Genomic DNA, 24,329 nt, shown 5'->3' with positions numbered 1-24,329 from the left:
GTTTTAGTGAGGAAATCACAGATTTTTGGGTTGTTTTTGGAAACACTCATGCTCCTCAGCAATCACACAGCTTGTGATGATTTCTGAGAAGAGCGCTCACCTGCTCGGCTACTCTTGGAAGCTTTTTGTGCTGCAGATGCTTGCTTCAGAATGCCGAATGCACTGGCAGGCCTTAATGTAGAGCTTTCTTTTGTTCACCCCCTCTTATTCTCTTGTATTCATCTGGGTGTGTGTGTTTTGTATGAAGGCTGTGTGTGTGCGACATGGACAGACTCGGACGAAATGAGTTCATTGGGGAGGTGAGAGTGGCCCTGAAGAAACTGAAAGAGGGTGAAAACAAACGCTACAATATGGGCCTGGAGAGAATCGCACAGGTATGAATAACATCAAAAATGTATCGAATAAAAAATCTAAATAAAATTCATTATGTACAAGAGACCAATTTCTGATTTTTTTGTTTTTGTAAATCTTTGACCAGCTGGTGCCAAGTTTTTCTAATTCAGATTTATCTTTAAGAATTAGAACATAGAAAGATGTTGGATTGTAATTGATGACACACATAGTAGGTTACAAAGAGGTTATTTCTAAGCCAATTCAGCAGATTTTTTATTAAAACCTTGTTGTTGAGATAGAAACAATGAGATTTATTTTTACCAGTATCTGTGTAGACTACTCATTATTTGGGATTTGTTTGCAGTTAACCCAAAGCAGAAACACATTGACAGTTTTTAAGTATTTATTTATCCTACATTGTATGGTTGTTGTAACATTCACCGTTATTATCTCATGTCTCATTTTCCTAATATCATGCAGCCCTTGTTAAAAAATCAAAATGTCCAAACAGACAAATTTTGTCTCTTTTCAGAATAAGGAAACTAACAATCAGCTGGTGGAGCAGGGAGCAGTCGTGGCAGAGGAAGAGGTAATCAAAACATCACCTTCTTCACCATCATTATGTAATATATCATGTTTTGGAAAAAAAAAAAGATCTTAAAAGTGTAATTGCACACCTTTAATCTGAATCTGAAGCATGAACTTTATTAGTCTAGGAGAGCAATGGAACCACTCTGATGGTCACCGCATATCAGCAGTGTGAAAATGACACCAGTCTGGTGTTTTACTCCTTTCATGGCCTCCATCTAATTTCTCTTCATGATTTCGAGACAGAAGCTAATAGCCTCCGGTCTCTGATTAGATTCGGATTCTGGTTCACCCCGAAGATTAAAGCAGGAAGAGAGTAGTGCCTTTTAGGCAGACTCCGATAAGGCATGTAATTACAAGGTTTAATTTGAAACCTCCAGGCATACACAATGGACGAAATGTAAAAGTATCAAATAAATTCCTAATGTTCCTTTTAATTACTTTGGGTAAATTATTTTTGAAGAAACTTGGTATAGTTGTGGGACATTTGCAGTCCTCCAAGCGGGAGAGATCGGGGTGTGTCTGAAGACTATTTGTGTTTTTGTTGCCCCCAGCGTGGACGCATCCTGGTGTCACTGTGCTATAACACAGAGAAGGGCTGCCTGCTGGTTGGGATCATACGCTGTGCCCATCTGGCCGCCATGGACTCCAACGGCTACTCTGACCCATTTGTCAAAATGTAAGTCAAGATCCTCAAAAATATTGAGTGCAGATATTCATGAGTTTAAAAAAAAGTTTGAGTTTGTTGAATTTGATGTTCAAATAAGCCTTATTTTTTAACTAACGGATTGTTTGGCTAAGTGGAGAGATAATGAGTAAATAGTTTTTTTTCCTCTAATTTTTAATTTCCTTGATAGAGAAGTAGTAGTTTTGAAACAAATGAAGAAATTACTAGATTAATGCATCAAAGCATCCGTAACTTTGGTTCATTTTCATTAAGCTCCGAAAAGATTATCAAAGTAAATACTGTTGCATCAGATGCTTCGCTTTAACCAGCCAGTAAGAGTGAATTAAAGGAAAATTGAAAAAAAAAAAATTCCCAAATCAAGTTTTTCTCTAGTGTAATTATTATTATTATTTTATTTTTTTATTTTTTTTACTAAAGGTTAAGTTCATTTGTGAACCATTAAAAAATGAAAAGTGTCAACCTGCTAATCAGAATGGATTCATCTTGATGAGTTAAATCACTGAGGGGGAAATAGAGCTTTAATCTAACATTTGGAGTTCTTCATTCGATTCCGATGTCTGAAGTTAAATGCCTCCATATAATAGTTTCTGGAACCTGTTCACCAAAAGATTTGGTGATTCTCTCGACTGTGGTGTTAAGCTTACATGTCTGCGCCATATAAGCCACCAGCACTTTGAGCTCTACTGCTGTGTGTTTTCCTGGATCTTCAGACGTTTTAAATCCTACATGCAACTTTCTGTAATCTTTCAGTGACATCTGCAAAATAATAATTCTCTCCTCAATAATTATTGTAGCAGTCCGACACAACTTTAACTATTCTAATTCCCCAAATTGATCATGCAGATGTTTTGTTCTTTTCTGTTGCTCTAATAATAATAAAAAAAAGTAAGCTATATTGAGAAGCTGTGACATCAGTCTCTCCAACTGCCACAATCTATCTACTAGTTGTTAAGGAACATTTCTAATTGTCTTTTTTTTCTGAATTAGTTTGTCGGCGTCTCATTTGTTTTCATTTTGGGTACAAATGTGAAGTTTTCAACACTGAAAGCTGATACAAAGAGAATTTTAGGGTAACTAGGATTTCTAGTTTTTTGTTTGAATGAATCACAAATAATCTATGTTATACAATCAGTAATCAGTCTAGAATATTTTATTTCAGGTATCTATTGTACAAAGTTGGTCCAACCTATTGAGGATACTTTTAAGAGGTCTTAAAAGAGAAATCATTCTCTGTTTTTGTATAACAGTCACTTCTGCTGAGATGCCTCTCAAAGATATTTTGGATGTAGTTTTGTAACTCTTGACACTTTAAAAGGAAAAAGTGAATAAGAAAAGGTAGTGTATGCAGCACACTACCTTTTATATTCATCTATTTTCACTTTCTCAGGGCAACGATTGGTTGAGAGGCAGTACATTCATGGTCACGCTATCTAATCTGGAAAGTTAACCTTCTCTGGACCAGCCAGGAAATATTGTGACATTTTGTTATCACAAGATCTCATTTCATCGCATTAGGTGCCTCAGGTTTCTGCTCTTCTTACAGGTGTTTTTCATCTGCGTAGTATCTCACCTGTTTAGCCCCCAGTAATCACTCTCCCCAGTATCTTGTGACCTTAGTTTGTTTTTTTTTTCTCTGCCATTTTCAGTTCGGTTAATTTAATTCAATTGTTTATTTAATTCAATTTTCAATTAAATGTTATCTCAAGGCACTTTAGGAAAAAAATTAATTCAATCATCCAGATACATTCAAATTCAAACTCTGACAGAAATTTTTATTGGATTCTAATTATCAAACAATGCAGTCAAGTTCAGTTTATTAAATAAATTGATTTTAAAAATAGTTTTCAATCTAAGAAAACCCTGAGTCAAAGCTTATTCTGTTACTGGTCATGTCTCTTGGTTTTGTTAATTAGTGCAAGCAGAAAGTTTGGTTAAATTTTTTTTTTTTTTTTTGCACCCATTATTTTGGGTATTACTCATCTATGAGGTAATTATTTTACCATAAGAATAAACAAAAACTACCTATAAGTGCTTTTTTTAAGCAATGACCAGTCTTCAACTCTGATGGAAATATATGTTCTGGTCCCCTATATTGTGATTCCTCTCTCATGCTGCAGATTTAATCAGATTTGGCTGTGCTCTCGTGTTCAAAAAAGTTGAACACATGAGACGCTTCTGGTTTCCATCATTTAAAAAAGCTACGTTTTTGTTTTTTGTTTTTTTGTATATTGTGCTGGACTGGACACAGGGGAGATTTTAGGGTTTTGAAACTGTTGAGTGAATCTGAAATGAAACTTGAAATGAACCACTAAAGCAACTTAGACTTCAGGGTGTTACACCAGTATGCTTGAGTACAAGCAGACCCAGCTTCTGTGGTCTCAAACAGCATTATCAGGCAGAGCAGAATGATACAGCAGCTTGCAAAAGTGTTCATGCCTCCAGAATTTCACATTTTGTTACACAACCATATTTAGATCTTGTGTAGACCAACACAGAGGTCATGGTTTCTAAGGGAACAGAAAATGGCACATGGTTCTTAAAATTGTAGCATGCATTTGTATTTTGACACTGCACTAAATAAAATTGAGTGTTTCTAGTTGCTTTCAGAGTCCACCTGTGAGTGTTTCAATCTTCCTATAAATGCAGCTCCTCTGTGAAGGTGTCAGATGTTTGTTAAAGAACAAACAGCATCATGAAACCCAAGCAACACAGCAGATAGTAGTCATAAAACTACTCCCCAAACCTCTGACAGAGTGAGATCCTGTTTATCTGAGCAGGCGTAAGTCTCCTCAAAACACTAAAATATACAAAAGAGAAGAGGTAATGCCTTAAGCTCTGCAAACCTGAGCCACTCTAACTGCAAGGCATGAATGGTGACAGAAAAAAACCCACACAGCTCAATCTCTGATCAGTTTACTGTCCTGGAAAACCAACAGTTCCCACGCAAGACAAATTCCTCTGTAACCAACAGCACCTCCAGGAGTGGGAGGCTTCCTGGGAATAGCAGTTTATTAAAGCTCAACTACAGAAGAAGTTTTATGTTTTGTGTTTAATTAATGTTTAATCTGTTGTGTTTAATTAATGTGATTTTTTTATTCAAAAAAAAAAAAAAGTAGTAAAAGACTTGTCTGTGTTCACCCAATTTTATTCTGCTTTTATGTTTAACCTAGATATGGTTTATTTTTAGCCAAGAGATGATTTGTGCTTAATGGGTTTAAATCTGGAACAGGCTTCTGCTAAGTAAATCTGCAATGCTGTCAGTTAAAGACATTAACGTGTCTGGTTTTCTTTGATTCGCTACACTTTTATCTCTAGATGCAAATGTTTTCCTGTTGTGATCCAGAGGCTTGATAAGAGTTTGAAAGAAGCAGTCAGCTAGCGGGAGACACAATGCTTCAAGACACTTTTAATGGAAATTTCTGTGTTATGTCTATTCTGTGATCTGCTGTGCCCATAGCATCCATCCCTGCATAAATCTGTGGAGGACTGTGCATGTCAGTCTTCAAATAAAGATCTGCAGAGAGAGTTTGATGTTAACTCTTGTGGCTGAGACAGTGCTGTTAAAAAGTGTGTCCTTGCAGACTTTATATTCCTTTTTCTGTTAAGTTTGCTTAAGATGTTTTAAGCCACTTCTTGTTGTCAGGCTGGTAATACGCAATTGACTTCTTGCTTCTGTGGGCCTGACAAAGTTTAGGTCTGGGTCTGGCCAGTGTTGTTTAGTTTGTAAACAATACTTTTTTTATCTCTCAGATTGCTGTTGTTCTTTATTTGATCATTTGAAGCATCTAAGTGTGAAAATGCTGCATAAATGTAATGTCAAGGTGAAAAGCAGGATCTAAATGCAAGGAGGCAGACAGGAAAAAATAAATATTTTTACTCAACAAAATGTAAAATCTTATAAAGTTAAGGAGGGAATTCAAAATAATACATCACAAGAGGAACTAGGAAACATGTCAGAGGCAAAACAGGAGGAGCCAACCAAGTAAGAGATATTTAAGATTAAGGTAATGAGAAACTGGGTGCAGCTGTGAGGGAAGGCAAGTCACTGGGAGAAATGGCTGATTGAACACACTAGCTGTGTTTCCATTGACCATAAAATTGTGCAGTTTGACATCATGAAAATAAATTTGCTTAATGGAAAAGCTCAAAAAAACCTCTAATTTTTCAATAAAACATTTTGCTGCTTGGTGGAGGTGTGTTTTTTTTTTTTTTTGGCCATATTAAAATTGGTTTATTTTGCAAAACTGCAATGGAAACAAAATCAACAACCAGATTTTGGAAGTAGGTGGAGGATGTTGGTGCGGCATGTTTTTAAATGACTTATCACGTGAACAAAGTTATTCACGTGTGATTTTAATTGCGTTTCTTATTACATTAGCTGAATATAAAGTTTTTTTTAACGCATTTGTAACAGAAACGCAGCTGCTGGGAGGAAAATATTAAAATAAATACTGAAACAAAGCAAAACACAAAACCAAAGTCCCTTCAGGTCATAACATGCTGCATTTGAAAACATTTTATCTGTGAAGTGTGCAGGTAATAAATATTTGGCAAACCTTTCAATGCCTTTTCAAAGTCCTTTAAAACAGATTAAGTTTTTTTCTCCTTTTATTCAATGATTTTCTTGCTGGATGCCAGTTTTAAGCTTAACTTATTTCTTTAAAACCATGTTTATCAGCGGTGGCAAAAGACAAGTAAATAATCAGAAAAACAGGAATGGAACTGCTTACCAGTGTCACACTACACTGGTTTAGTTAATGGGCCAATAACAGAATATTGAAAGGAACCTGCCAGAGATAATAAGGTCATTCAGAACACACTGTGAGAGGAGCTGAGAAACATTTCCGAAAGCCACTAACGGTGGGATGAATTTATTTTGTGCTGGGGTGCAAAATGCTAAAATGCAAAAACAATTACATAATTGAGGAAGTACCTGAACTACAGGCGCTTTCAACTTAGTAAAGACATGAAAAACTACAAAAGAGGCTAGAAGGAGGCCTCCTGACTCCACAACTCACTCAACTAATAACTAGTTGTCAATTCAGAGAAGCAGTACCTCTACCTTCAAGCTCCCCTAGGGAACTTTTTACCCTATCTCTAAAGCTGAGTCCACCCACCCTAAAGAGGAAGCTCATTTCAGCCGCCTTTTTCCAGGATCTTGTTCTTCCCGACTTGCAACTTCCAGCACACGTTACTATGGCGACACTTCTGAAAGATAAACCCGCACTGAGAACCTGAAACTCAGAGTTGAGTCTTAACTTAGTACTTTAACACGGGTGTCTGAGTGTGTGACTTTGAGATGTCTATCCTGACATCTCATCCATGACCTCAGGATAGAGAATTGAGCATAGAGGGAACATTTAGCTTTGCAAAAGGAATTGGCTTGAGAAGGTTAAATGAGCTGGGCAGAGAGCGGACAGGCAAGCCACAGTGCAGAACAAATCTAGGCTTGGAGGCAGGATTGTATTTTACCTGGGAAAAATCAGGAGTTACTAAAAGTCTTAGAGCGCCAAATGAAAAAGCCCCCCTCACTTATCAACCTACGCCCACAGAACGCTCAGAAGACGGCTGGAAGGCAGAGCAGACAGATATACGGCAGCACTGATAAGGAAAGAGAAAGCAGGTATATCACTGCCACAGTAGGAAACCTTGTCAATGTTAAATACTGAGACCAAAATAAGATGCAGAAGATAGCTGTACTTTGAAGCCAAATTAATTGTTTTGCGTGGGTTTTCAATAATTAAGCTGTGTCACAAAGATGACTATCTGTTAACCGGCTCACTACGATAACACATCTTCAACTCACAGCTTGAACTGGAGCTATTCACGCTGGGATTTTTCTGATAGAATTATCTCTTAAAAGCGCAATTAATTCATAAATCTGTCTTTCATAAATAAAATCACGTTAAACAAAAGTACTGACAGGGTGTTTAAATCTGGCAAATAGTAAAATCAAAGACAAGTGCTTGTCTTAGTTTTAGGTTTAAAATATTTTTTTATTATTATTTGTATGAGATCTCATGTAGAAAATATTTTTGCTTGGCAAAGTCATAAATTACACTTCCTTCTAATAACTTCAGCACATTTTCTGAAAGACAGTGGACTAGGTGTTCCCAGGCATTCTGGGAATTGTAGTTGTTGTCTTTCTGCACCCTATACTATAGAAGCGATTCTAAAATATATATATATATATATATATAAAAAAGTCTGTTACCATAAAACTGTGATCTGGGCAGGGTGATACCTGCGAGTTCTCAGTATGACATCTGGATTTAATTCCTGCCCCATGGCAAAAATCAAATCAATATTTCTTTAAGTCCAGGACTTTTCTAGGCTTAGATTTCAGTAGATTTCCAGCTTCAGTTTGAAAAAAGGTCAATGCAAATGCAGTAAGCAACAGTTCAGACTTTATTTGTTGATATATCGCTGTACGTTGAACCTACACTGCGCTCACTGCAGTAAACCCAAAAGGAGAGGAGCATAAAACAACTATTCTACAATCGTTGCATAAGCCATGACAGTTTTCTCTTCTTTCTGACTGGCATTCAGCCTATAGGCGCTTTAACAAAGGTCAGAATTATCTAAGTGCATCGTGAATGTGCACAAGCACATTCACGATGCATAAACACAAAGTTATTCTTTCAAAATTACGAGGCATGTCAGTTACTTCCTGCTGACCAAGCGTACTGCCATACTTTGCAGCTTTATTTTTTTTCCTTTCTCTGGACTTATGTCAGGTAGAAATCCCAGTTTCCCACCAGCTGCAGGAATATATTTAGCTCCCACCTTCAAAATGTTGTTCACTCACTTTCTTTTATCTGTTGTTGAGTTTGTGTTTTAAATTATTTCTACTTTAACACCAGCTCCCTCTCCCCTGTCTCTTCCTGTCACTTCTCAGTGTTCTTCGTGCTGCTTTTATTCATTTGTTTTGTTTCTTCTTCTCCATTTTAACATGCTGTCAGGACAGCTTCAGCTTCAAAATTCTCATGACTCCAACAGTTATGCTGCCAAGTTGTGACTTTGACATGTGGCTTATATGGCGAAAAGGCAAACCGCAGAGAGCAATGTGCTTTTCGACAGATATTTTTTGCTTTTGTTGCTCTTTTAAGTTGTCCTTCACATTTTGTTTGATTCTACTTAAAAATGAAGAAACAAACACAAGATTAGTTAAAGGTTTATATATTGTTTCCTTTGTGTGAGCTTGATGATTCCATCTTTAATTCTGTTCCTAAAATGTTGCTTTTAAGTACATGCTGGCATGAATTTGACCTTTTCCTTTATTATGCTTTATTTGTTTTGGAACATTTGTTTAATTAAATTTTAAATGTGAGTTATTTTTAATTTAAAAATAAATTGAGTGGTTGTAATAACACAGCCAACTCAAAAGGTTGATTCAATGTCATTGACTAGGAGACATGACATTTTAGAATAATTTTGGTTAAATCAGGTAAATCCCATTGTTTTAAGATTTTTTTTTTTTTAATATCTGTAATTAGTGTTAAGTGTTATTTCAGGTTAATATATTTGAAAAGAGCTGTTCACATCCAATTTTCTTCACTAAGTTTTTGCTAAAAGAAAACTTAGGGTGAGGTACAGTCTGTCCAGGTTCATTACTTACTACATTACAGTACTAACCGTCTTGACTTAGATGAATGGATTGATAACTGATTTCAACACATTAATGTGCAACACCTTTCATTGAAATATGTAAAGTCTTTTGCTGTTAAAGTTGATACATGCGTCTTTCCATTAGTTTGGACTTGTCTAGACGGAGGGTTGGTCTGAGAAACCCAGCATAGCTTTCAATTATTCAATCTCTCCATCTTTGTCTCCAGCCTCTGCTTTGAACGTCTATTTTTGGAGGTCCACTACTCAAATAAAAAAAAAACACGGCCTACAAAGGATGAAAGTAAAGGGAGGGAGGGAACGACAGTGTGGAGTTAACAGAGGCTATCTCTGAACACTAAACCTGGCTGTTTCGAATAACATTGTCTTTTTGACAGGTCAAGGAAGAAGCTGCTGTTCTTATAGTGACAGTCACGTTTTTTTTAAGTAAGAGGGATGTAAAAAAGCCTTAAAATAAATTAATTGTTTACCCCCAGATACCCTTTCTGTCAATCACTTGTATTGTTTACTCCATCTATTCCCCATTGACTGATAGAGAAAGGCAACAGCCTCTGGGTATGGTGGAAACACTTCTGTGTTTAATTTATCAGTATATTTTAGATCATTATTCTGCTAAAATACTAAATTATGGTTGGTTTCTATCGAACTTAAAGAAGAATCAGTTTCACATCATCCCAGAATCTCCAATGTAGAGATTATAATATGGTCAGATGTGCATTGTTTATTTGTAGAAAAGCTTAATATTAAACCCTTTTCATTCAGCTATTAATCACCCAACCACAAACCACCCATCATGGATTACTGTGGCCTTTCCCATCAAACAAGACAGTATTGCGAATCTTGTTCGCTTTCAGATCATGCACCCGGTTGTTGTTGTGGGACCAAAAGGACATTACTTTTAATTTGCAGCACAACAACAATTCACTAGTGTGGGATTTCCCCTGGATGAAACCCAGCAGCATGCAGCACAAAGCTCCATTTAAGTTGTCTGAGGGGTTTAGTCAGCTCTATATGTTTCCATTTGTAAACATACAGGAAACACTTTTCTGACATCACTCCCAGAACACTGCTTGACATGTAGGTAGCGTGGGACCGCTGCTATGGAGACTTGGTGACCTCTAAATGCCGCTCTTAGCTGTAGGTCTAGCTGTAGGTCTCATAAATGTATTTTTGGAGGTCGTTTTGACCTCCGAAGCGTTCTTCTTACTGTGTGTGGTAGCAGCCTAGTGGTCAGTGGCTAACAAATGGACGTCTGTATTGTGTCATATTTAAACAGAAAGTTATGGACATTCCTCTAAGCTTTGATCACTGGAAGAAACTAAGATATGAATTACATAATTCTTAAGTTACATTTATTTTAAAGAACTTATTATAGATGCCAATAGTTATGCCATCCAGTGTTTTTTTAAGACGATTATTTCTTAATGTACAGTGTTTTGTTTTACAACTGAATGCATGTAGTCTATTCAAAAGCTGGATTTTTCAACAGTTTTATAATATGAGATTATGCCACTGCAGTAACAGATACATCTATTTAGAGGCTTCAGCTGGGTTGAGAATAAACTTGGCAGGATAATATTTCTATGTTTATGTGAACATGGTTTCTCCTTTACACCTAATATGCCCACATAACAAATAAACAGGAAGCTCCACCATCGAATATTCATTATGATACTTTTATATTTGTAGCAGCCATGTGTTTGTGTTTTAGGCTGAAGTGATTCAGTTCTATTAGATTTTATTATAATGTGTGCAGAACAGAGTTCTCCTCACTTGCTCATGAGAAAAACACTTCTCTTTAACCATTGTTCCCTGTTCTCCTTATCAGCCTGTGCAAGCTGGTGAAATATAATGATGGAGGTTTAGAGTGCATTAATATTTTGTTGGTTAGTGTACCAGTGGTTTTGTAGTGAGCATCCCATTTTCTAGGAAAACCATGAGGACAAAAAAATCTGCTGGATAATCCTTGCTTATCTCTACGGACCAGCCTCCTCCTGTAATAAATTACTCTATGAATTTCCTGTGGTTATTTAGACAGACTTTGGTTGATGCCATGCAGCCTCTATTTTTATTTATGCAGCCATAACAATGAATGCCACTGTAAGAGAATGTTTTGTTACTCCAGGAATGGGAATGGGGTGTCTGGGGCATGTACAGTGATTTACTACAGTCCAGACTTCCCCATGATTTAACCTGAGCTTTGTCTTTTATGTACCAAATAGAAGTTTAGCTTGGTTGACTCTCTTATTTATTCTCTTGTTGCAAATAAGAAAAAAAGACTTAGTTGTGCCAGATATTATGATTTAAAGGAGCGGACTGCCTCTGCTCTTCTCAGGTTTTCAGAAACTTTGTTCCAGATCCGCCGAGGAGCCGAGAAAGTTTTTTCATTTGCTTCTGTAAACTTAGACGAACTGAGGGTTCTACGTGGTTCACACTTGACAAGCAACTCAGAGACCATTTAAATCACTCTTTGACGTATTTAGATGAACTCTTCCATCTTCTTCTCTTTCCAGTGCGTAAATATACCAGTACGCCTCTCAGAAAAAGAGATACTAATGTGTGCATGGTGATGCTGCCATCACCATGCTTGACATCTGATACAGTATTTATGGTTTGGAAGCGTCACCTTAATTAATCCAACCACACTTTTAGTCTGTTTGACCAAAAACCGTAATCTTTGTCTATTCTGACCACAAAGAAATTCTCCAGAATATATTTGAGTTGTACAGAGGCAGCTGCAAATTTTAGTCACACTTCAATATGGCAATTTCTTTCTCAGCTGTGTATTTTTCTTGCTTGGTACTATCTCAGTCCAAGTTTATGTTGGACCTATTTTACTGTGAATTGTGCCTAATGTGCATTTTTGTTGAGATACATCTAAACCTGCCTTACACGAGATTGACAAGCGTGAGGAAATGATGAGGATGACGTGGGCATCTGCGTACTGTCATAAACTTCATCACTGTTTGTGCCGCTGCCATCAGGCAAGCGGTACAGGAATATACGGACTACAACAAATAGACTGAGAAACAGTTTCTTCCCCACAGCCGTCAGAGCCATTACTCCCTGCCGCCGCCCCCCCCCCCCCCCCCCCCCCCACACACATATCATAACCTCGCAGTCACACATACATATCCCCCACCCCCACACAGCCATATTGTTCTGCACTTTGCACTGTCACATCATCTGTACTTTGCCATAATTGGACCTGCTGCTACTTCTTTGGTGTGGTTGAGTGCCTTTAGTTAATTTAGTTGTATATATTGTTATTATTATTATTGTGTGTTTGCTTATTTTTACTATATATATTTGACCTTTTGCACGGGAGCTGCAATGGAAATTTCGTTGAATTCTGTTCAATGACAATAAATGCTATCTATCTATCTATCTATCTATCTATCTATCTATCTATCTATCTATCTATCTATCTATCTATCTATCTATCTATCTATCTATCTATCTATCTATCTATCTATCTATTTTGCACAAATGATGTTCATGAGAAGCTAAGGACTTCTTATTTGTACCAGTTATGGTTTTACTGAGGTGTAAAAGGTGTATTTTAGGTGTAAAATGTACTTTTCCTTGTCTACCTCTGAGAAATATGCTGTCTTCACTGTGTTTTGGAAACTCTCACAGGGTTGCTGCCGCTGTATGAGAGTGCAAAGGTTCTGGTTGGAAATGTTGATTCCTGGTGAAATACTGACAGTTTTCTTTTACTGAAGCAAATTAAACTTTGTCTCTGGCAACATCCAGAATGCATCTTTTCAGCATTCAGCCTGTAAAGCTTGAATGTGTAATGACACTGGATGGTAGAGTGTAGGTTGTTTCTGTCCACTAGTAGAGTACAATTATGTTCATATGACATCACGCTTAAGACAGTTCTTCCAATATTTCTGAAAACGACCATGTTCTTCCAACATGTTACCTTTTGTCTGAGGACGATAGCTTGGGTCAGGTTAAAGCTTGGATACAGTTTAGTGCTCAAACAAAACACATATAAGAGCTTTGGATCTGGTATGACAGTTTGTGGACTGTGTGTAAAAACCAGTCCATGTCTGAAAATCAACAAAGTGTCTGGTTTCACTGCAACCTGTTGGAGGACATTTCACCAACTATTTGAATTTATGCACTTGAGCTGGCATGTTTAATTGAAACGATGTGAAGATTAGGAAACCAACACAATAAATTGAAAGTTGAAAACTTCCAGCCTTCTTGTTTCACCTAACAACTCCCTGGAAATCACTGTGTTAGTATGAGTCTTAAACATTATTCAATGGTTTAAATGTAAAGGATTTTTTTTACTTATGAGGAATCTGAAGTGGCTTAAAAAACAAACAAGAAATGAAATAAAACACTTGTAGGACAATTAATATGTTTTAAATAAAATAAAATAATTAGCCAAAATCTTAAAGAAATCTTTCAAAGACCTTCAGAAAGTCAGAAGACCTGCTTATGAAGAGCCCTTCAAGAAACTCCATTTAGTTGTAAAAACATTTTTCACAAAGTAAACTTGTCATTGTACAACATATGGCCTCAGTCTTTATTTGGCAATGTTTCTCTCCGTTAAGTCCTCTGTCCTCCTTCCTTTTCTGCCCCACCTTAATCCCACCAGCCTCTGACTGTGACAGCCTCTGAGCCCATCTCATGCTTCAACTGTCAGGCTGGGATTCATCGCTTGTGGGGGCGGTGGAGTAGTTGTGGCTGAATGAGTGAGATATTTCAATACCTGAACATCCTGATGCTGAATTTATGCTGATGAAGTCTCCTCTTGCCCTCCAGCAAACCTTCTGCCGCCTCTTCCGCCGGAGCGTGCACTCCTGCCTCCTGTGCCTGATTATGATCTTCGCTGTGGCTCACAGTCTCTCTGATCCCCTCCTGCACTGTCCCTGCCTTTGTTAAGAGGACTTTTGGGTCACAATTATCTCATGAAAAGCGATTTGCGAGCATTCTCACTCATTAGTCTCTGGTATTCAGCAGAGATGTTATATAAAAAGACATCAGAAACAGTGAAACTTTGTTTCAACATGAAAGGCTGCAGGAGGTTTAACTGTTTTTTTATTTTTTATTTTAATCTTTTTACAAACCTGCAACTGGTGCCAAACACACAAGCATTCGCTACAGCAGTCATAGTAAAAATTAGTTCAACTCAAATGTTAAAGTGACTGCAGGTTACTGGGACCACTTGGTCCCCCTTATTTCACACCCCCTTTTTTCAGCTGATGATCTGGGATTAGAGTCTTAAACTTCCTTCTCTCCTAGAACACCTCAGTCCCCCGCAGCCATCACTAAACCTGCCAGCATGTTGGTGGTTCTTGGTTACCAGAGCTGCATTCTCAGGTGTAGGCTGGCTCACTCTTTCTGGCTGCTTGGAGGGTCTGAGTCCCTTCACTCAAATATCTTCTTTACATATTTGTCGTGACAGTTTTGTACAAGACAGATAATCTGTGAAAAGAGGGTGACTCACACTGCTGAGACCCTCCTCCTGGCTCTGATTGGCTGCTTATGCTGTCATGACATATTGACAGTTTTAACAAATATGTACGAGATATGTTTTTCATAAACGTTACTGCAGCTTTAAGACAGGCAACAGCTACTCTATTCTGAGAAGTTAGCAACATTGCACTTCAGCTAACGGTTCTCTAAGGTTTGTTTAATAAAACCAACTCCTCAGGATGCATGGTTGTTAATGTTCTCCTTAGTTGGTATGGTAAGGAGAAATTAAAAGAATACTGGTTGCCAAAACCTTTTTGAAGTATAAACTTTGGTCTGTGGAGTATAGGGTAAATTTATACTAATTTCTAACATGTAAAGGAGGCAGAAGAACAAAATTTAACATTTCTAATTAAGACATGCTTTTCTGGGAATAAATTAGTGGAAGACTGAATGAAAAATAGGCTCTTGTAAACAATGTATGCAGTTTTCAGATCTAAAATTCTACTTTTTTTTTATCTGTGTGTGACTGAGAGTTTGCACTCTGCAAACCTGATATCCTAATGTCTTGGCTTGTTGTTTTTTCTTTTTCTCAGCATCTTGCAGCCAGACATGGGGAAAAAGTCCAAGTACAAAACAACAGTGAAGAAAAAGACTCTCAATCCTGAATTTAATGAGGTAATGTTTCCCTCTTGATCTAAAATGCACACCTGTCGACTCGCCTGATTTCCCCTCTGAGCTGTGAACGATCTGCAGCTTGCAGCAAAAGCATCACTCTTAAAACCACTTCAGATTCTTTTCTTACCTCCGGAACTTGCTCTCAGCACCAATCTAACACGTTTTCAATGAAAATTTACCAAATGAAGCTACTTTCATTGCCATGTTTGCGAATAACTGATGTGAATTTTCTTTTATGTACGCCACCTGCACAGGAATTTTCATATGAAGTAACCTTGGACCAGCTGGCAAAGAAAACCCTGGAGATCTCCGTGTGGGACTATGACTTGGGAATGAGTAACGACTTCATAGGTAAGCTCCGAGACTGTTCAAAGAGGAAATCAGCAGCGGCAGCAAAGAATATGACTATGTTTAGATGAAAGCATAGCATCTGCAAAAGAAAACCCTTTAAAAACCAGGCCAAGAGTGGTTATAGAGAAGGATTAAAAATGGAGGAGATATGAGGAGTAATTATGAGGCTTGAGGGAGCGTCTGAATGGGAGAGAGGAATCCGAGTGGAATAGGAAATGAAGACGGGAAATCGAAAAGCTCAAAAAGCTTGATGCGTGTCTCTGGATCCTTATTCACCATAAATTTAGCCCATCAGATGGTTGAAGCTTAATCAGACTGCTAAACAGCTTTGCCTATAATGGCGATGAGGCACCATGGGAGCTGCATGAGACGCTGGAGAATGTGGTGACAATGGATTACGAGCATTTTTATCTCAAAGGGCTTCAAAGCATCACAGTATCTTACTTTAACTAATGTGTGTGAGACGGTTCGGAGAGAGGTGTTCAGGTGTGTGGGTTGTTGTTCAGATGAGGTCGGAGAGCTACAGCCCTGCGGGGCGGAAAGGCCGTCAATACAACATCCATCTATTCCCATAACCATCATCATTACAGGTTCAGCTACAGCAGCCTGCCAGTTCTGTTAATTAGGGCCAAGAGAAAAATAACAGCGAGACAAAGGAGGGAAGAGAGAGAAAAAAACAGGTTGTTAAAGAGAACCGCATTAATCCCAAAGCATCAGAGTACAGCGAGTCTGAGATGCTCTTTGATAGGGACGGGTCATCAGCAAATAATATGTAGGAGGCGAGATTCTATAGGTAAATGGAAGGGAAACAATGCATCAATGTTGACACTAATTTGAGGGTTATTAGCACACAGATGAACATGTGATCTACTTCATGAGTCATATTGTAAACAGAGAGCTTTGTGACAAAAATATCAAACCAACATGGATTGTTCTAGAACTATCTTATATTCATTGTGAAATTTATCATGTATGATAAATGCTAAAGAACAAACAAACCTGTTTATTGTGAACACCCTTAAATTAATACTTTGTTGAAATATGTTTCTATTTATATCCAGCATTTAGGTCTTTTTTTTTGGTTCACAACTTTCATCAGTTAATAAGAATCTGATTAACCTTAAGTAAAATTTATATGTCATAATCGGGTTTTATTGACATTTTGTCATTTTTGTACTTTAGCTTGCCGAGAGGCTGAAAAGGATCAAAATGATCTCATTTTCAGGAAAAATGAACTAAAAAGTGAATGAAGATACACCATCCTGTCATCCGTATTTGGAAAAATTAAGAACAGAAACATTGTTGAAACTAAACCTTTCTCCACAATTTATAAAAAAGAAAGCTGCACTGCATTCCTGCTGCCAGACCTGGCTCTAAGGCTGTGTTCAGACTAGATCAGCACATATAAACCCCACAGTGGGTTTTAAAGCAGACTGCAGCACCCACTCCTTCCTATGAGAAAGCTCTCAGGCCCTAAAGCAGCCACAGGAATTTCTGAAAACTGGATACATGTGAGAATGACAGATGCCTTTTCCTCCAAAGAAAACATCAACCACACGTCCAGGCCAAGATATTAAAAAGTATGTTTGGCACAGACAACACTGAGCACAGCTAAATAAACATTATGCACACCACATGACAGTCATGTTCATTTGTAGAGGTGGATGAAATTCTGAACAATTCTAAATACAAACAGACTTAACCCAAAACCTTCAGGTGTCTCCTAGAAAACTGTAGATGAAGAGAAATCTATTTGTTTCACGGTCACTATGAGCTCAAGTATACATCCAAATCAGCACATTTAGCTTCACCTGAACAAAATAAAAGTTTTAGAAGGCTTGGAGCAAAGATCAGAACTGCTTAAATCTGACAGAAAATCTGCAGGATGACCTGAAGAAGATCAAATATTATTAGGTCAAGGTGTGGGATACTGACTGACTTCCACCGAAGAAAAGCTAAAGCTGAAATTTAACTAAAGATTGGTTCAGCAAAGTAGCTTTAGTTTAAAGACTTGTATACTTACACAATCAGGTTGTTGCAACTTTTTGATATATACCATATATAAAAGGGGAGAAAAAGTCTGAGAATGATTTATCATAGTTTTGTTTTTTGGGATTTCAAAACTTATTGTTTTAAAATGGCTGTGTGAACCATAGTTTAATTGGTCAGTTATTTAAAAACTTGATCTTGAATGCTTCTGAGGGTTAAACTTTCAAAAATAAAACTTTGTTTCAACACAATCGAGTAGCGTTGGCCAACTTTGAGCGATTTCTGTTGGGTTTTTTTTCACAATTCACTTTGTTCTACTCAGATGCTGCTGCTCAGCCGTGCTGCAGGGAAACCAGTTATATGAATGATTAATGAGTTCAAAGGAAGCGTTTCTATGTTTTCATCAATGCAAACTTGAATAGCATTTGCATAATCACAGAATATAGATTGTAGCAAAGAAGACATTCTTTTTTTTTTTTTTTTTACCCCTCCAGGGGGTCTTTTGTGGGCTCTAGTGTCCCTTATATGAAAGTAGGCTGACAGGAAAGGGGGAAGCCTTGCGGCAAATATCTTTGGGTCCGGGAGTCGAACCCGTGACGACCGCGTCGAGGACTCAAGGCCTCCAAACATGGGTCACGCTATCCCCTACGCCACCACGGCACGCCCAGACATTCATATTTTACATGACTTTGCACAAGCATTGTCTATCACCGTGGTTTCCTGTAAGATCTATGGATTTAACACCTAAATTACATGCGGGATGAAACCTAAAGTTAAAAAATGTGCAGCAAAACATAATTTTGTGTAAAATATGTCAGGAGATCAAGATTTAATGAGCTTTTAAAGGCTGTGCTTTATCCTTAGCTGTATCTGCATCAGCTTGCCTTCCTCGGATGCTCATCTTTCCTGTCCTGCAAGCAGCATCTGAATGGCTACCCATTTATTTGGCTGTAGCACCTTGCCGGCTGAAAAAACACCTAATCGATCCTCTGGAGTTGGAATTATGTGGGCGCAGCAAGTGTTGTTATTCCACCGGAAACTGGCTCTGGATGAGCTATAATGCTTAAAGGCGGCTCCTCTCCCGCCAGCAGCAGCATCCCAGGCAGAAATAAGATAAGTCGCAGATCAGCAATCCTGCCTTGTTTGCTTGGGGTTGTCATTTTCCAAGGCGTTGTTAGAAGTCGATGTAACCAAAAAGTTTGTTTACTTCTATGCCCCATTAACTGTGCAGTCACAGGCATGGGAAGAGCTTTGTAATAACCTCTGTGTAACAACTGCCTCCATCTCCCTGTCTCATACTCATCAGGAACGTGTTTTATCTCTGTTTCACTTTCATCTAATTCTCCAACAACCCTTCAGTTTTTCTCTGTCTTTTGCTTTTCATCCCGAATCTTGGCTTACGTCTATTTCTGCTTCAATAAGTGAGTCTCACTGTCAGTTCATTACCATGAATGCTGACAAGCAGTACACATATACTGTGTAAATTATGAATGGAGCCTCAATAACTTCACCCGTTGGATTTGAAGTGCCGTTTTGTCGCCTTCAACTCGGCTTTCAGCTGATGCCGTGTTTCCGGAGCCAAATGTGCGACCATATCTGAGCAAGAAGGCAGACAGACAGTCTTTAAAAGCTCATTAAGCAAAAGTGGCTGTCTTTAAAACTTTCCTTCTATTGAGGTTAAAATGAGCAACAACGTTAGCAGTACACTAATCAGAATCTAGATAATGACAGCATAATGACTCATGAAAAAAAGAGGAGCAGACTTAGTATTTCATTAGAGAAGTTGCTGTTTTTGGATGATCTGTTGGAGCCAGAGAAAGAAACCTTAACCTCATTAATCATGTAACACAACAAGGTCCATATTGGTTTCGGATTTGACAGCAAAGGATTCATCCATCAATTCAAAAGTCTGCGATTCTAAACAACTGTTAGATTTTCACAAGGAAAGACAATGTGTTCGCTTGTTGCCTTACTTTTTTCCCCAATACCACCTGGGAGGTGATTGTTAAACTGAAGTTCAGCAGCCTCCACAGTTATGCATAAAATGTTCATGTTAGACTCTATATTCATTCTCGTCTAACATCTAAATTGGTTTTAATTGTTTATTTGAAGCCTAAATGCTTTAATTAGGGCTGATAGGAATTTAAAAGAGTGAAATGAGTTAAGCTTCAGTTGAAATATTGCTGTAATAATATCAATTTGCACACAAAGATTGTGTTTTTTCCTTGAGATTTGAGAGAGTGGGGTAAATATGACATTTGTCAGTGCTGGTACATAGAAATGACACACATTATTTTCACATTCTTTACACATCAACACTGCAGGACAGGCTGTGCACCATCAGCAAGACATTTTCTGGATATAATGAGAGATGGAGTTCACTTTATTGTCATAGAAGAAAATTAAGTTGCTAATAAAATTGTGAACCATAATTTCCATCCATAACTCTACGCTGGCGTACAGCACAGGCTCCTCTGTGACTGAGTTGCTTGTAACAATGACATTATGGAGACAACATTTCTCCTTGATAAATATGGAATGGAGTGTAATTTATATTAAAAATTCTCATTATTCTTTCAACAAAAACAATACAATTATCACTAATGCACATGGAAAGTATGGAACTTGTATATTGCTGTACATGTGGTCTGAGAAGAGTGAGAAGATACGGCTTACCTTGCAAAGACACGGCATTAATAACCAAGACATTTCAGCTTATTAAAAATGATTTTTTAATTGGTCCATTGAGTAATATCGCTTAGACATGTTTTCAACTATAAATGCTAACTGCCCACCAAGAAATGGAGTACCCTTTTTTAGCTGTCATTTTTCAGTTTTGCTAAAAATGTTTTATACTTTTGCTTGTTTAACCATAAATTGTGACAAAATTGGTAATGATAAGATATTAACATACAGCATTTAGACTTCTATCAAACCTCTAAAGCCAAGGTTAGGCGTAGAAAAAGTGTGCAATTTTTATGTTTGACGCGTAAATTGAGGCATTTGGAAATGTTGTCATGTTGGGTGGGCCCTTCATGAAAAATGTGTATCCACCATAAAAACTATAAACTAACTCAATGCTAATGGTTCTTTTTTTTTGTTTGTTTGTTTTTTTGCTTTTTGGTTGGCAGGCGGAGTGGAGCTGGGCATCAATGCAAGCGGACAGAGACTTAAACACTGGTTCGAGTGTCTCAAAAACAAAGGGAAGAAAGTTGAATACTGGCACACGCTCACGCAGCAAGGTGCCCCGAGCAGCGACAAGCCGGACTAGATTACCCAAGACATTCTCGCAGACAAAGGCACACCCACAAGCACAGATGCGTTTGTCTCACTTGAACAACGGTTGACAAGAGTCCAACAACAGCAGCAGCAGCAGTGACCTAAACAAAGAATAAAAGATGCAATAATAATAATATCATTACAAATCTAAATTGTCATGTGTTGCCGCTAACTGAGGCACAACGTATTAGAATATATTCATACTAATCTCAGTGATGGTGACAAGGTGTAATATGAATCTATTTATTTTTCAAGGTAAACTAAATTGTGATGATGTCCTCATTGAAGTGTTGCCATACCAAAACATTACACTGAAAGTTGTGCGTAGACCTCGCCACATTGTGGAAGTAGAACATTTTCATCCAAATTTACACCTAACAGACCCATCCGAGGCTCATTCGGTTAAAGTGCCCAGCTATTTGTACACCCTTGTGACTTCTAATGTGGTACATAGTTACAGGAGTTTCAGGATGTTGTTGAAACGTCTCTAACTTAAAGTAGTTGTCGCGATCTGATGCAAAATAAGACACCGTATTATTATACTGTAAAGCACAAGATGATCCATTCGGTGGATTCGTACCTTTACCTTTTCTGTGTTATGTCTTTTCGTTATTTGTCTGTGCCAGTGGTGTTTTATCACCTATGTGTCAGGCAGTAATGTGTCAGCATTATATGTGTGTGTTTGCGTGTGTATGTATATATGTGTGTGTGGGAGTTTTGACAATACGAGTGCCTACATTTTCTGTATGTGCAACATGTGTCTGTCTGTATTCTCCTCACGCCACATTCAGAATGCTTCTGTTCAGGCGCACCGAGGTGTGAAGAAATATTGACGAAAAGGCAAGAACGGTTTATTCAGCAGAGAAATTATCTGTAACCACCTCAGGCCACAGTGTTGTGGCTGCAGGATAGTGACAAAAAACTGTCAGCGGTGCGAGCCTGAGAAAGAAAACGCAAAATGTTAATGTTCTGTTTTCCACTTTTGTTAATGAGAAGCAGACATCTCATTTTGCTTTTGGATGTATTGCTTGTTACAGAACTACTGAAGCAAATTTCAGCCAGATTAAAGATAATTCACCATATTGCAGTGATTCTGGTTCTGCTCTGATAAAACACAATGGTGACGCAACATTTTCTTTAAGCGGGGAAATGTTACCATTTTTCATTGATAAAAACAGTTATCAGACTGTGCAGTTTCTTTTGACCAAGCCTAAAAATATCTTTTAATCCACTGCTGCATGCTTTCTTGCTATAGACATTTACCTGAATCTTAGAATCTTAGATGCATTGATCCTGTGGGTAAGATCGATAGTGATATCCTTTTCTGTTAAACTTCATTATTTACAGAGAATCTCTGTGCAGTTTACAGGCTAACAGAACAGAGTTCCCTCTTATGATTTAATCTCAATTAGAAATGGGTCGGTTATTGCTATCAATGTGTACCAATCTTTTAAATGCTTTATAAACACAAAGTTTTTCTGTGATACCACTACCAAGGTTTAAAATCTACTCAGCTGGCTTATAGAAGGCTGCTAGTACACAAAGTCCTGTTCAGCTAGAGACACAGATAGTCAAGTCAAGGTGGCACTGCTGAAAAGACAGCTAGCAAGCTATTAGCTGATTGGCTAGAGTTTTAAAACTTGTTTTCCATCAATACAATTCTTTTTAAAAATCTTTGCATCACAACTTTTATACAGTGAAATTAGAACAAACTTAGACCTTGTCACACTAACCTGTATATTAGCAAAAGGTTAACATTTTTTTTCAAAAGAACAGAGATTTTTGTCAGAAACTAATTTTTAGAAACACTTTTAAAAAACGATGCTTTTAGGACATAAGAAAGACATTTTCATCCTGGCGCATAACTAAAGAGAAGCTACAATTGTTTATGGAGAATCTTTTACCCTTACGCTGATTTAGTAATCCTCGGGATCCTTTTTTTTATTTATATTTTAATGATGTCTGCATTATCTGAACTCGCTGATGTGGCACGTGTAACACAACACTCCTTAATTAGAATGACATGTCAATTTTTTCTTATTTTTTTTTACAAAATAACTAAAACGGTGTTGCTGAAGCCTCACATCCAGATTTCTGACAAGTTACAAAGCTTTTCATATGACCATCTCTACATGCATGGTCTACAGCTGTCTAAAAATAAATCTACATTTGTTTCTGTATAACATTGTCCCTTGATTGTCTTAATACTTACCAGGATATCGAATGCCCACCTTCACTGTCATGTAATCTTTGGTCATACAAAAGAATACAGTCGGTCGGTTGCCTCGGGGAGATTGCTAACTGATAATCAATCCAGCTGCTCATATCCTGTCATGTCCTTCAACAACCTTGGGATCCTTCAGTGTTTTTGTTGTGTTCAATCTAAACAAAAAAAGGGCTTGGGTATTATGAAGATTTAGGAGGCTTAACCAAATATTCAATTACATCTTTTAATAACTTTAGGAACTGGATTAGGCAAATCTGGGCGGGTTTGTTGTGTATTTTCTCTATGCACATTTAACGTCTCAGCACGTCAGCAGTGAGATAATCAACCCAAACATCAAGCTCATGTTATTTCTGGGAATACTCTGCACTTTGTTTACTCTGAGGCTGGGTAATGGAGATCAAATGGAGTTCACGTTTCTGGCCGGATGGTTGCTTATTTTTGTGCATCTCTGGCTCTGTTGTTTACAGTTGCAGTATTTTCAGGCTCTTGTCTATTGACCTCTGCTTTGCTTGCGTAATCATTTATCTGCAATACAGCTGCATGTTTAGCAATTGCCATCAGCTTGCATAATAGAGTGCGACTCCAACTGATCTTTCTGAATACTGATGTGTTTACAGTCTGTGCCATTCATGCGGTGTGTGTTTGTGAATAAAATTATTCAGGGTAATTTTTGCTCAGTTGCTGTGCTCAACAAAGCAAGCTTTTGCTTTTAAGAAATCCTTTACTGTCACAGACTTTAACACTTGTCTTCCTTGAATTGAAAACAGTGGTGATTATGCAGGAGGGCTGACGCGGGAATGCGATGTGGAGTCCCTGTGTATTTATTGTCATTGTCAATCCCACAGTATGGCTGCCATCCTGTGTTGGGTTTGTGTAACTACTTCTCAAAATAAACTGAAACTGTTTCAGTGGTCTTCTGTCCTGCTTTGAGTGTCACATTGGCCTTTTTTTCAACCGGCTAAGGGGACACTTAAAAATTTCTAAGTGGGTTTTTGCTAAAAACCCCACTTCAGTAGATTCCTTCCTGTCTTAGATTAGTATAATTGTTCCAAGATGGTGAGTTAGTACAAGAGTGGTGAAAACCAAAACGGGTATGTTGTGACTCTTTTACGACTGGTTAAACCATCATTTCGAAAT

At 37.7% G+C, this 24,329-nt stretch overlaps 1 protein-coding gene across 3 annotated transcripts in view; it reads left to right on the top strand.

Annotated features, from left to right (window-relative positions):
- The window catches only part of doc2g (double C2-like domains, gamma), a 48,423-nt gene extending 24,318 nt beyond the window's left edge, over positions 1-24,105 (top strand). For 2 of the 3 annotated variants that reach the window (XM_032562617.1, XM_032562616.1), the window contains exons 6-11: positions 248-374; positions 866-922; positions 1,476-1,600; positions 15,265-15,346; positions 15,601-15,697; positions 18,551-20,759. In XM_032562617.1, the coding sequence (XP_032418508.1) occupies positions 248-374; positions 866-922; positions 1,476-1,600; positions 15,265-15,346; positions 15,601-15,697; positions 18,551-18,753 (691 nt within the window). In that variant the 3' untranslated portion in view covers positions 18,754-20,759. Of the gene's footprint in view, positions 1-247; positions 375-865; positions 923-1,475; positions 1,601-15,264; positions 15,347-15,600; positions 15,698-18,550; positions 20,760-20,817 lie in introns of those variants that run through there. The other variant, XM_032562618.1, reaches the window with a different exon arrangement.
- The last annotated feature ends 224 nt before the right edge of the window (positions 24,106-24,329 follow it).

This window comes from Xiphophorus hellerii, chromosome 5 (genome assembly GCF_003331165.1).
Source record: "Xiphophorus hellerii strain 12219 chromosome 5, Xiphophorus_hellerii-4.1, whole genome shotgun sequence".
NCBI classification, from domain to species: Eukaryota; Metazoa; Chordata; class Actinopteri; order Cyprinodontiformes; family Poeciliidae; genus Xiphophorus; species Xiphophorus hellerii.
The sequence above is the reverse complement of the archived record's forward strand: the minus strand, read 5'-3'. Positions and strand labels throughout refer to the sequence as shown.